This window comes from Culex pipiens, chromosome 2 (assembly GCF_016801865.2).
Source record: "Culex pipiens pallens isolate TS chromosome 2, TS_CPP_V2, whole genome shotgun sequence".
Classification (NCBI taxonomy): domain Eukaryota; kingdom Metazoa; phylum Arthropoda; class Insecta; order Diptera; family Culicidae; genus Culex; species Culex pipiens.
In genome coordinates this window covers 112,807,746-112,821,381 of record NC_068938.1, presented here as the reverse complement: position 1 = coordinate 112,821,381, position 13,636 = coordinate 112,807,746, and the positions used below count along the sequence as shown (strand labels likewise).

Below are 13,636 nucleotides of genomic sequence, written 5' to 3'. Positions count from 1 at the left end.
ACCTGTAGAAAGTCTTTTGCTCAAATAGTTGCAAAGTTATGATTAAAAGAAATAAAAAAAGTTTTTTTCGAAGATCGTCAAGAAAGAGGGAGGTGCCAAAAATAGAGGAAGGGCCAATCAGCACCAAACTTGGGATTTTTGTTAACTATCAATAGATGAACGTTCCCTCCATGTTTGGTCCAAATCGGTGAAGGTCGAGTCCAAAAGTGTACCCAGTTGACCTGGGATGAACCCTATGTCGAAAATCGCCTACCTCATACTTGTACGGCGTTGAACGCATAAGCCTTAATTTGAGGAAGTTTCGGATGAACTAGAACATCGTAAACTATGTAAATTTGGTGTAGCTTTATAGCTGACTTCAAAACGATTCCAAAACACTATAAATGTGTATAGTTAAGGTGACGACTTCCATCATTGCCATGATTTTTCGTTAGATGATTTAAATTTTGCTTCGTTTTCAAAATTTTCACAAAATTCCTTCTACAAATTGTTTAGAATATTACCCTGCACGTGTTGATACTTTTTGGTAACTTTTTTCCTCTTCCTTGTATAGTCATGAAAATCTTGATTGTCAAACACGAAGTCAACGATTGCTTCACAAAATTATATAAATTTCGAAACGCATTTGATTTAGATCAAAAATTCCTTCTGTGTCTTCATGAAGAGAACAATCGGCATTATGCTGATTCATTTTAGTGCAGAAATTCGAAAAACCCAATTTTCTTTGAAAATTATCAACCGCTTACCCTTATGATGATTTTTTATAAAAATATAGCCCATGTCTCCCATATGCGTGTTTCGCATAAGAAACCCCCGTATGAGTTGCATAGGCGAGGTTTGACTGTACGTGTTTTTTTGTTATTTTTTCGCTCAAATATTTTGAGACATAGGTATTGGACTCCCAAGACGCCTACTTTGATTGAACAATAAAATCTCAAAAAATCCTCAAAAAATGTGATCGACTTATTTTTGACAAAAAAAAATCTGAAGTTTAACTTTTGAAAAGGTTCAATAAACCAGTTATATTTTATTTTTTGCTTTTTGGGTGTATTTTAGTCAAAACAGCAAAAATGGTTTATTGTACCTTTTAAAAAATACTACAGAAATGTCATGATTTTTATTTTATTCTCGGGCAGGTGGAAATAACAGAGATCAAATCGGCAATTATGCCAGAAACTGTTATTAAATTTTCTTGTGGAATCGATCCATGAATAATAGTTTGATAACAAGTTATGCTGTCTCTGTTCAGAATGTAGTTCCAGTTTGGCCCAGTTAACGACACCTCGAAATAGTTTTGCAAACCTGACCGACCCAAAAAATCACAATTTATCATTTCCGACTTTAAAGAACTCAAGCCACAGTGCGCCTCCAGTGTTCCCAACCTGTATCATCGAAATCAACCTACCTTGTGTAAAAGGTGGCAGAAATTATGGCACCCTGACACCCTGTTACCTACTACCACAAACGCTCAACAGTGTTGCATTGCGGAGCTTGCTGAATTCACAATTGACTACATTAGAGCACCGCCACCGCCGGGCAGCGGCAACAGTTTAGTGGCCAGTTTTGCGGCACGCGAACCTCCAACGCCCCGCTGCTTGGCAAACCATTTGCATGACTAAAATATTTTATTTTATTAGCATGATTAGATGTAAAACTTGCCTCGACTCGACACTGCTGCTGTCGCATCGTCATCGTCAGCTGCGTGAAATTGCAAACTGCATGACACTTTCTGCTGAGATAAGGACATCCGGCCGGAGAGAAAGAGAAAAGGGACGACCTCTGTCATTTGCGAGGACGAACGAACAAGGAGCGAGTTTAAGGTGTTGACTTGACAGGAAATTACTCGGCAAATGGCAGCAGTTTGGACTGCCCTCGGAGAGAGATTCCGGAGGGGGTTCCAGGCAGGGGGAGATATGGCTAAAAGATGCACTTCATGGCACGTACATGAATTCATAATCTCGTTGTCACCCCGGCCAACGACGACGACGACGTTCGTTCCTGTTTGAGCTCAAATTTGAGTGTCCTTTCGGTAAGGAGTTTTGCACCATCACGAGATAAGCCCAGAACGTGAGCTGGAACGTGGCCAGCAACAAGTGTTGGGAAGGTCACTTTCATCCGGGCAGATTTCCCATTAGATTATAATAGCAATCCTCCTAACTTGTACGATTTTATGATTGAGCCCAAACTCTGCTGACGCCGGCAAACCATCGACGGAAGCTAATCTCAAAGTTATCATCCAGCAAACAAACAACAACAACAACAAAAAAGAAACGACCCACATTAAGAACGAAACAAAATGACGAAATTTACTCAATCGAAAAAACTGCCAACGCTTCGAAAACTCACTTTCTTTCTCCCTCGCGAGTTGTTGCGGTGGTGAACATACGAGGAAAAAAGCTCAACTTGTTTCGAACATATTTTCCCCGCGGTGCCGACGATTGCGCCGCGACGATTGGCAATCACGTGGCGTCACGAGACAAACCTCCCACGCGGAGGAAATGTCGAGGACATGGCTGTGGCGACCCCACTGTGTGAGGGTAGAGGGTGGTTCAAAGAAAGATTTTTTCACTTTTTATTATTTACATTATTTTTTAAACTAACTACCTGAAAACATGATAAAATGAAGAAAAATATTTTATACGATAACGATAATAGATCAGCAATTCCCCACGAAAACAGCATGGAAAAAAACAAAAGTGCTCGGATCGGGCTCAAAAATTTTCTGGGGGTTCCCTGGCCGAAATAATTAGACTCGTATTTTTTTGTTTGGCCATTAGGGTGACCTACGCCGTGTTAGGGTTTTCTAAAAAATGGCCAATTTCGTCGATTTTCGCAAAAGCCACTTTTTTCAAAAAATCATAACACCTCGCCATTTTAACCGATTTCAATTGTCTTATACGCAAATGAAAGGTGATAAGTTGGCCTTTCAAAGAAAAATAGTAAGAAGTTTCAAAAATCTAGCCTAACATATGAAAAGGGCGTATGAAACTTTAAAATGCCGTTTTGACGATATCTGGACCAAAGAGCCTATGTCTGGAAATATTTTTATCGGATTCCCCGGACATTTTTACATAACATACTAAAAAATGGGAGGAGTTCATTAACAGGATTCCGAGATATGATTTTTTGAAAATAAAATCCGTGTTTTTTGACGCGCCGCGCGCAAAAACCGGAGAATGACGAAATTGGCAAAAAATCCACTTTTTTTACTAAAACTGCGATAACTTCAAAATTTCAGCGATGACCTATACATGTCTGGGTACTAAAAGTTGCGTCTTTTAATTACGAATTACGAATTTTTTCCGAAAGTGCTCGGATCCGGCTGAAATAAGGTCCATCTTGTAGAGGGTACCCATAGGGACTCTGATACCAAATTTGAGCTCATTTGGTTGAAAACTGGCTTGTCGCTCGGGGGTTAAAGTTTACATGGAAATTACTATGGGAAATGAGTGATTTTACTTCAAACGCTCCTACAAGCTAAGCGACAAACTTTAACCCACACTTACACTAGGTAGCCGTGTCGGGGGTGGTCCAAGGAACATTTTTCTCTAAGGGTTCATGGTCATCCGTTCAACCCTGAGCTTGCGCAAAGCCGAAACATCCGGCGACGCCGGAATTCTTCAAAATCTCAGTTTAAACGGTCAACGCATGCTACAAACTATGACAGAAGCATCGTTTGAATGCAAGGCTGTATATCATAGTATAGGTACTCGCGATCTTGCTTTGCATTAGTGTGAGTGCATGACTCCGTGCCACTAAAACCAAAACAATAACAAACGAACAATGGACCGTGCCAGAAAAACCAAAACATAAACAATGTCAGTGTCAGTGGAGTGAGAGAGTAATGGTACGTTCGTTTGATGGCTAGTTCCACACTGAGTGCCGCACTCAGAGCTGTCAAAGTGTTTCTTTGAAGAAACTCGCGCTAGTTCCGCACGAGTTTCGCCGCCATCTTGGAACTGAAACTCTAGTGCCGCACTCGATATTTTTTCAGTTTCATGCGAGTTCCACGCGCCCTGACAAATGACGTTCGATTGAACCAAACCTGGCACTGACGAGTGTGGCACTCAGTGCCGCACCGGCTCTTCAAACGAACGTACCATAAGAGATAACGATTTTGACAACCGCACTACTACATACTCAATCGCGAGTACCTTAGGTAGAAAGCCATGGTTTGAATGAATGGAAAACGCGACGCCAAACGTCAACTCACTGTTTGGAAGCAAAAAAAAGATTCATAATTGTTTTTACTTGTTGTATTTGTTATTCATAACTTTTTCATGCTTATTTCTAGAGCGAATTATTCGAATTAAGGTGTGAAACATAATTAAATAAAAAAAACTCTTTATGTCGTAGGACATCGTGGACGGAAACAGTTAATTGTCACACATGGCCAGCGGAATCGACGGCGAGGGGTTCACCGGAGTAGTCATCGGGATGGCAGGACATGTAGAGGTAGTTACGGTTGGAATTCGTGGAGGGAAGTGATTGCTCAGGGCCAGCAGAATAGCCGACTTGGGGTTCGTCTGGCAAGTCGAGCGGCATCGTCGGTGAGATGTTCACCGGAAGAGCCATCGGGATGGACAGGACATGGTTTAATTGACCTTATTGAAACGGTAGCATCGGTTTATCAGGATAATATTTCTATTTATAAGAAACATACTAAGAAAGTATAGCTTTTTTTTTTTTTTTTTTTTTTTTTTTTTACCAATAAAAGTTATTTTATAAATATCTTCATCTTTGTATCACTTGAAATTCTACTGCACGCTTATCTCGGCCGCGTTGATAATATGGCTCTCGTAGAAATCAAAGCTCCGGAACGTGCAGGCGGACCATCCTGGACTGGACCAGTTCCACCTCGTCACTGTCCTCTTCGGGCACTCCTTCCAACTTCTCCGCCACGTGTCCTTTTCGCATCTGTTTTTGGCCTTTGTTTGTTTGGCCGGAATCACCGGAGGCCCCCCCATCTTCTTCGACCTGATCCATGTTCGCTTGTCGCGGCTGACCCGCTTCTCGCCCTCCTCGCTTGCAAATTTCTCCAGAAGATCCTAGCAGTTTAAATTTTCCTGCGGTTCCCAGGTGTTTCCGGAAGACTCGCAACCCTTCCACTTGATCCGAAACTGGACCTTTTAGCACCGATTTCTATTTACAACGACCCGCTCAACGATGAACTCGGGTCCGGAGGCCATGTTTATTTTCAAATTAGCTATTGAAACCCATTTTAATGTTTCAAGAAAAAAAAAAAACACTTTGTTGGAAAAGCGCAAACCCTCACATAAGCTTCCAAACAGTGAGTTGACGTTTGGCGTCGCGTTTTCCATTCATTCAAACGATGATTCTGTCATAGTTTGTAGCATGCGTTGACCGTTTAAACTGAGATTTTGAAGAATTCCGGCGTCGCCGGATGTTTCGGCTTTGCGCAAGCTCAGGGTTGAACGGATGACCATGAACCCTTAGAGAAAAATGTTCCTTGGACCACCCCCGACACGGCTACCTAGTGTAAGTGTGGGTTAAAGTTTGTCGCTTAGCTTGTAGGAGCGTTTGAAGTAAAATCACTCATTTCCCATAATAATTTCCATGTAAACTTTAACCCCCGAGCGACAAGCCAGTTTTCCACCAAATGAGCTCAAATTAGGTGTGAGAGTCCCTATGGGTACCCTCTACAAGATGGACCTTATTTCAGCCGGATCCGAGCACTTTCAAAAAAAATGACCCACCCTATTATATATTCTATATATTTTTAACTTTTTGTTCCTTGTCTTTAAATTCAAAAAAGTCAACACAATAATCCTAATGTAGTCCCGACTCGATTATCCGAAGCCTCGATTATCTGAAGTTTCGATTATCCGAAGTTCGAATATCCGAAGGTTTGTATGGGAATTCGGATAATCGAATCATGAACATTTTTTTTTCGTTTTTTTTTATTTTCTCATATTTTAACATCAAATTCAAGTTTTGCGACCCCATTTTATTTAAATTTAATGGTTGCTTAAATTAATAAATAAAAAAATTGCTTGTCACCGCCATTTTGGCTGCCATCTTGGATTTAAAATTTTTAAATCACTATAGGGGAACAGCATCTAATTCCAGCGTGCCTCTAATGTTGGCAGGTCAGAATTTTGACATTCAATTTAAGCTAATTAAAAGCGTTTTCAACTAAAATCAAGTGATAAATAGCTCAATAAGAAGTGAGCAAGCAAAAGTTTTGCAAAATTAGTTGTTTAAATAGTGAAAATCAGCAAATTGGATGGAGTTAGGAGCGAGTGCTTAACCTGCCAAACATACGAGAATTTCCCCTAGTATACTGCTCATCAATAAAAAGTAAGACAAGAAAATAAATTTCGTGATTCAATTATCCGAAGTAAAATTTTGCCAAGGCTTTAATCGAGTCTGGACTGTATAGCTATGAACCAAAATCATGACTTCACGAAAAATTTAAAGTTTTCCCATAAGAATTGAGGACAAACGAAGAATTCGAACAAAAATGCAAAACGGTGGTTACCACTGGCTCCTTAGACCATTCGCCTTTCCAAAGACCGTCCAACTCCAAGCAAAACAAACATAGGATACCGTGGAGATTTTTCTGTTTAAAAAGTCGAAAACCTACATTTCCCGTTTTCCCCTCCCCTTGCCCCTGGTGTTCTGTGAGATGGGAGCGGCCGGCAGTAGACAGCTGTCATGGTGATGAGAATCTGGATGAAGTGAAATTAGTTCATCTCCCAATTATCAGTTACTAGACAACTTGGACTTGGATAATCATTGCAGAAACATGACGAAATCCAGTATGCAATCCGCTGAAATCACCGTCTCCAAGCGAAGCGATTGGTACAAATAATCCTGCAAAATTGTGATTTTAAAATGAAACATTTGTTTGAACAGTATAGACTACTTTACAACAGCTTCATTTTTAACATTGATAATCAAACAAATAATTGCCAAGATATCGTCAGGTGAAAAATTAAAACTAAATGAGTGACGTTTAAAAAACAGAAAATTCATAACAGATTTAATTTGTTTTTAAATTCCGGTACAAAATATGCAAATTTTAGTTTGAGACGAATAACCTGCTGTAATTTTTTTTATGAATTCTATGAGAGTCGGTTTAAAAGTAATTTCAGTTTGTAAATCAAGTTAAAATAACTACAAGAATTTTTCTTAAACTATCCTTGCTAAATCTATAGCACATTTTTTTTTTAGCATAAATTTAGACTTAAAATTCTGTTTTCATTGTTCATTTTTCAAAACTGTATCCCCCACCATGCGACATCCGCCTGCCTGGCGAAATCGACTTTCTTTCTTGTTGTCGCTTTCTAACTATTTTTCAAACTGCTGTTGATTCAATTTTTCCCATCAAGTTCTGTCGCTAGCACCGTCTTGCCTTTTTTTCTTCTTTCTCCCGCAATCGTCAGTATTGCCTTTTCCTGTTAAAGATTGTATGTCCCATTTTTGCCACCTTCTCCGAGAGAACTTTTCGCCACACTGAAGAAGTATACCGAGTTTTATAGTTGCTCATTCCCAGCAGCTATTTATTTTTTTCTTTTTTCTTCCTCCAACGACGACGACTCGCTCTTTTTTATTCAAAAAGTTGAAATTAAAAATTTAAAAATGAAAAACACGCTATCGCTCTGTTAGGAAGCACACCTGCAACATGCTGCTGCCTTTTCTTTTTACGGTGATTTGAGTTTAAATGGAAAATCTTTAAAAACTGTATTACGGTAATGTTCCACAGTTTGAAAGAGCAGCTGTTGGTTGATTTCGATGGGGAATCAAGGTTTTAACAGTTTAATTTTCGTGCAAAATTCCCACTAACTCAAACAACAATTTTCCATTTTCTCTTCCGCAGAATCGGCGAGCACGCTGGTCGAGGGTCGATATGGCAACGGAAACGCCAAGCTAATCTACGCCGTGTTCACAACGTCAACCAATGCAATTGCGGGCTCGGCGATATGTGCATTCTCGTTACAGGTAAACCTGACTTAATTTTATATCTACACATATACACTGCTGGGGGTTGGGAAGCCCACCATAGTCAGCACATTTCACTCGATTTCCCCGAACCACATTTGACCCACCTAACCCCCTTTTGGGTGGCCACAAACCTCCCCCCAGCTCCCTTCCCTTTCAATTTTCCAAAAACGACAAATAAGGTTCGCATTTCCGTGGAATGTTTTACGCGTTGATGAGGAGTGTACGAGCGCGCTGTGGAAGCTGTTTCGAATTTATTCCGGACTGGCCAATTTTGACCAACAAATTTCACACCAACCAGCTCGAATTCCTCGACACTCTCGACAAATTATATATATATTTGAGAGGAAGGCTGGGGGGGGGGGGGGAGAGGGGGAGTAGAATGACCAAATTTTGCAAAATTTTGAAATGGAAACAATGTTCTAGCAAAAGCTTCATTTGGAAAGGAATGCTCATTTGGTAACAAGTACATTTCTATGTATTTTTTTACTCATTTCAAGAAAAAATCAATTAAATTATCGGTTTTCATAACAGCAAATACAGGCAAAATATTCATAAATATAAAAAAAGCCAGAATTTGAACATTTTTTATGAAAAAGGCATGGAAAATGCAAGATACAGTGCCATCCCGTCAAAAATGACTGATAAATGGGACATACTTCATTTTTCTTTTAAATTGTTGATCGAAAACCAATCTAAAACTTCACACAATAATGAACAATTTAAAAAATGACGTTGATTTTTGGCAGAAATGTTTGAAAATATTTTGCTGCCAAAAACGGAATGGTACTGTAAAGCAGTACAGTCGGTTTGCAATCATTTGTTTTCAAAAAAAAAAAATCTAACGTTTATTGAAAACATTTTTTTTTAACTTTTCGTGGTACTGTACATCAAAAATTTACTAAAACTCAAACATGTTAAAAATGATTATACACACAAAAAATGCATTTTAAATTATTTTTAGCTGATTTCACTAGAAAAAATTATTGATATTTTGGATTTTTGCAAGTTTTTTGAATACATTTTTTTGCCCCCTATTTTTCGGGCTGTTTTTTTTTTAAGAAGGGGGAGACACAAACTTAGAAAAATATTTGCAACGGCCTTATTATACCTAGTCTATGATCGAAAATTATCAGTAGGGCTAGTGATTTTTCGCGATTTCGCGGAAGCCGCGTAATCCGTGAAATTTGGCCTTGGCCGTGAAGTTTGGTAAATACCGTGAAATGCCGCGTATTTCGAAATAATCTTTAGTTAAATGACCCCTCAATAATTTTATCTCTTTTTATTGTTCAAACACTCCACAAGATTTTTAACTGTCATTTTGGAAGAAGATGTAAAAAAGAATGGTACATTTAGAACTATTTTTTGAGTAGATTGAGTAGTAGATGCAGATACTGTACTTTTTCGGTAACTAGTCGTGGGTGCTCGATAACTGGGTTTTAGCTCCCTTGAAAAGCAGACAAACGTCGAAAAACATAAACAAACCAAACTTACCAAGGGGTCAGTGGATGCAAAAATCAAGTGTAGCAAAACATATTTTTAAATTTCAAAATTTCAAGTAACAATTAAAACAAACTTAAAAAGCTAGATCTGTGTACAAGTTTGAGTAACTTACATTTTTATATTTTATTAAGTAGAATTATGCATCGATGGTCCCCTAGTTATTTTTTGTTCAGCTCAGCTATCAAGCAGAATTCGGTAACTGGGCTGGTAGAGTGTAACAAAAATGACTTTTTGGCGACCATTCAGGGGTTTGTTCCGGGGAGCATACTGAGCCCAAATCACGAATATGAGCTTGATTGAACGTAGCAGGCATTTGCATTTGAATTTTAAATAGGATTCAACCCGCAAACCGCCCGTGTGGATCAATCGGACCGCGCACTGGACTCACAATCCAGAGGTCACCGGTTCGAATCCCGCGGCGGGCGCTCTAAAATTATTTGTGTAAATATGGGTCTTCGGCGCCGTCGCTCCGTGCCATACTTTCATACATTTAGGAGCCCAGGGTGGCGAAGTCCTTGAAGATAAAAGGAAGACACTAGTGGTTGGTACTAGCAATGGTGGCCGGCAACTATAAAGTCAACTTCTTTTTTCAACCCGCAAAGAAAGATTTTTTTTTAAATCTCAATTTTTGAGGTACTTTGGTCACTAAAGCGTTTACTTTCAACATCACTGGCGTGTAGGCCAAAGCTAGCCATTTTTTTTTAAATCGGCCCCAGCAAAATCATTTTTTCATAGACTTTCCTTTACACAACATTTAAAAAATAACACGTTTTTTCGTTTATTTTAGGCAGATTATAGGGTACCGTGAAATTGCCGTGAAATTCCAATGTTTTATAATTGGCATGCGGCGAAATTTAATTTTTTTGGTCGTGAAAAATGACTAGCCCTAATTATTATCAGAAATTGACAGTGGAGCTGGACTTTTTTTGCCTTAAACATCAGCTCTTCAAAAGCAACCAAATTTCCAGTCATGCCATAAAAAATAATTTTTAATTATGGATAATACTCGCTAATTTTGACGAACATTAAATTGGTTCCACATTGACAGTATGGCTATAAGTTGAAAATGATGCATTTATATACAAAAAGGTTAATTTCTTTTCGGTTGTTCGAATCAATCGAATTAAAATTGAAACCAGAAATCAATTTTGTTTTGGAATTTGTTTTCCAAAAAACACTTTTTTTCCTTAAAAAAATGCCTACAGCACCACCAAATCTCATACATAAAAATTGCCAAAAAATAGACAAAAAAAATGAACGACATACAAAAAACACTCCCGCGCTGCCCAAATGTCATAATCGAGTGCAACTGGCTCCATATACACAAAAATGGCTTATATAAGCGCAGGATAACATGTCTTCAAAGTTTCATTGATATTGGAGAGGGGCTGGTACAACCGATTCCCTATTTGACATGGAACTGCTCTTAGGCCAAATTTGATAAAAATAAAATGCATAAAGTTGGTCGATTTGGTAGAGAATTGATTCAATGGATTTTTTGCTGTGAATTTATATATAAATTTATTAAGTGGATTTAAACCATAAAATTCATCACTGGTCACTCTGCTGCATCGTTAGGCGAATAAACTGCTAACAACCAGCAGCTTGTGTTGTGTGTATGTGTATGAAGCCATCCTGGGGCCCATTTTCAAATGAATTCGTGCCGAAATCGAACCAAACCACAATGCTAAAAGCATCGGTAAATTGGATATTTGCAGCCATGTTCCAATTCGAAGACTAATTAAATTTCACGTTTTTAAATAATCATATTTGGTTTCCTCTTGGAAATCCCAAATAGAGTTTATCCGTTTTTTTTTACCGCATATTTCATTTAAATTCGTGATAATATTAAGTTGTCAGGTGAAATCGCTGGAAACGTTCCACAGAAATCTTATCAAAAACCAAGCACCTACTGTTCCACCCCCAAAATATCAATCTGCTACACTTAATATTAATGGTTCTTTTAATCTCGTTAAACTCTGCCATTTTTCATCAACGAAAATCAACCCCCGAAACTGGTCGCCACTCGACAACGCTCCACCTGGCTCCCTTCAACCTGGTCCTGGTCTCCCGAAAACCCCGTTTGCAGGATATCGCCGACACGTTCGAGGGCAACTTCAAGGAGCAAAGTGGATTAAACTCTAATTGGCTACCTGTTAACCCATCGAAGGTAAGTGTTCCACCCCGTCATGATACGGCTCTCACTTATTTGTATATTTTATGTAGCTCGATGCTCAACTCGATGCTCCTCGACACCCTTTCCCCCTCAAACTCCACCCCGTCATGCTATTTTTTATTTTTTTCATTCGATTCTGTAAGCTTCACCAAGAGCTTAGGCGTTTGCTTCGCAGATTGCTTTTGAAGTAGAAATGATCAAAGGGAGCATCATTACAGAAAACTGAAGAACTGCCTCACCAGAGCTACGTCGTTTGCTGTTGGCCCCATTCTAAAAAATGAGCAAGCTCTAGCCTTGCTTACAACTGTTATGAATAAAGTGGCAGGATGACTAACGATCATGTTCGCTTTTTTTTCTATTTGCATCAGATTTTCCCTTTTTGAGGTGCCTAAGAATATAATGCAATTCATTCATATGAGTTCTGTTGGAAATTCTTGGTGTTTAAGCCATTAGTATTGAAGTGATGGCTTTTGAAGCTTTTTTTTTAACTGACAGTAATTCCAAGTATCATCAGCCAGGCTCTACTTTAAGATTTTACAACGGAACAAAATAAAAGTATTACATAAACTGGATTTTATAATGGAAATCTGAGTATTCCAGCTTACAATTTCCTTTTTTCTCACTAGCTCAACAATCCAAATTCAGACAATTTAAAAAAAATGTGATCCTATTATCCAAAATAGGCATTTGTAAAATCAAGTCTGAACTATATTTTGAAATTTGTTTCAACAATACAATTTTCAGTTCATACGAGAAAAAAACCCACTAAAACAAACATTAGTTAAGTTCATTTTAATAAGTTAATTTCATCCAAAATCCTTCACTCCTTCTGCCTTATTAAACCCGTTTCCGGTTAAGAAAACAAATTTGCTCTAATTGAAAACCTTTTAAATTAACACCAACCACTCTCTGCTCTCGTTTCCACCCAAAACCCACGTATTCCACAGGTTCCCGATCCGCGGCCCGGTTCGTGCCACAACGACTCCCGGACGCTGCCCGACCTGACGCTCAACTTCAAAAAGACGCATTCACTGATGGATGAAAATGTGCCAACATTTTTCGGTTCGCCGCTCCTGTCCCGCGTCAGCACGGTGTAAGTGTTCACGACAGCCACGAGGTTTTTTCGTATTTTTTTTTTCGTCTTTTCCTTCAAAGCAGTTAATCCGACCCTAAGTCTCCTCCGCAAGGCGGCCTAGATCCCTCCGGAGGTGGCTTAGGGCTGTGTTAATTAGGTGAGATTAATAAAATCCTAGCCACAAAGCGACGTTGCGAGAGAAAAAAAAATTACTCTTCTATGGACACGTTTAGTCCGAACCAGCATAATTTATGCACGATTCGCACCTTTCCGAGCGTGAATATTTACTAATTTGCATCCCTACCTTCCTCTGCCTGTTTTGGTTTCATTTTTTTTTTTTCAGCTATCGGTTCACTGCCATCGCCGTCGATTCGCAGATTAAAACCCCGGGCGGAAAAACGTATGATGTGATTTTCGTCGGTACAGGTGAGTTTTCCCTTTTATCGTCTTAGTCGAAGTCAAGGAAGATTTTGAAATCATTTGAAAATATCTTCTTGAGATTATTGGCTCGATATTAGGTTGGTCCAAATCTTGGCTTTTTCATGGCTACCCCCTGAAATCAAAAATTGGCCCATCACTAGGCTTGAAGTCGTCAAAATGTATGAAGAAAAGCAACTGTTTTACTTTATTACCTGTGGAGGGCGCAATAGTTATCCAATTCTCACCATTTTTCAGATGTAGAACCTTCATTAAATTTGGAACAACTTTCCCGAAGATACCACATTTTTAGGATTTTTTCGCAGAAAAGTTAGTAGCTTCCGAAAATGATCAATTTTGCGCGGAGGGCGCCATAGTTATCCGATTCTTGCCATTTCTGGAATGTAGAACCTTCATTTGATTTAGAAAAACTTTCTCGAAGACCACTAGCGTGCCCAGCTCTTTGAGGAAGGTGGGGCAATAATAAGGACGTTTTGAAA

The 13,636-nt window shown here is 39.0% G+C and overlaps 1 protein-coding gene across 8 annotated transcripts in view; it reads left to right on the top strand.

The window, feature by feature from the left end:
• Positions 1 to 13,636, top strand: part of LOC120426541 (semaphorin-1A) — a 308,507-nt gene that overhangs the window by 257,695 nt on the left and 37,176 nt on the right. For all 8 annotated transcript variants that reach the window (XM_052707283.1, XM_052707282.1, XM_052707281.1 and 5 more), the window contains exons 9-12: positions 7,844 to 7,965; positions 11,558 to 11,638; positions 12,592 to 12,737; positions 13,063 to 13,145. In XM_052707283.1, the coding sequence (XP_052563243.1) occupies positions 7,844 to 7,965; positions 11,558 to 11,638; positions 12,592 to 12,737; positions 13,063 to 13,145 (432 nt within the window). The remainder of the gene's footprint in view (positions 1 to 7,843; positions 7,966 to 11,557; positions 11,639 to 12,591; positions 12,738 to 13,062; positions 13,146 to 13,636) is intronic.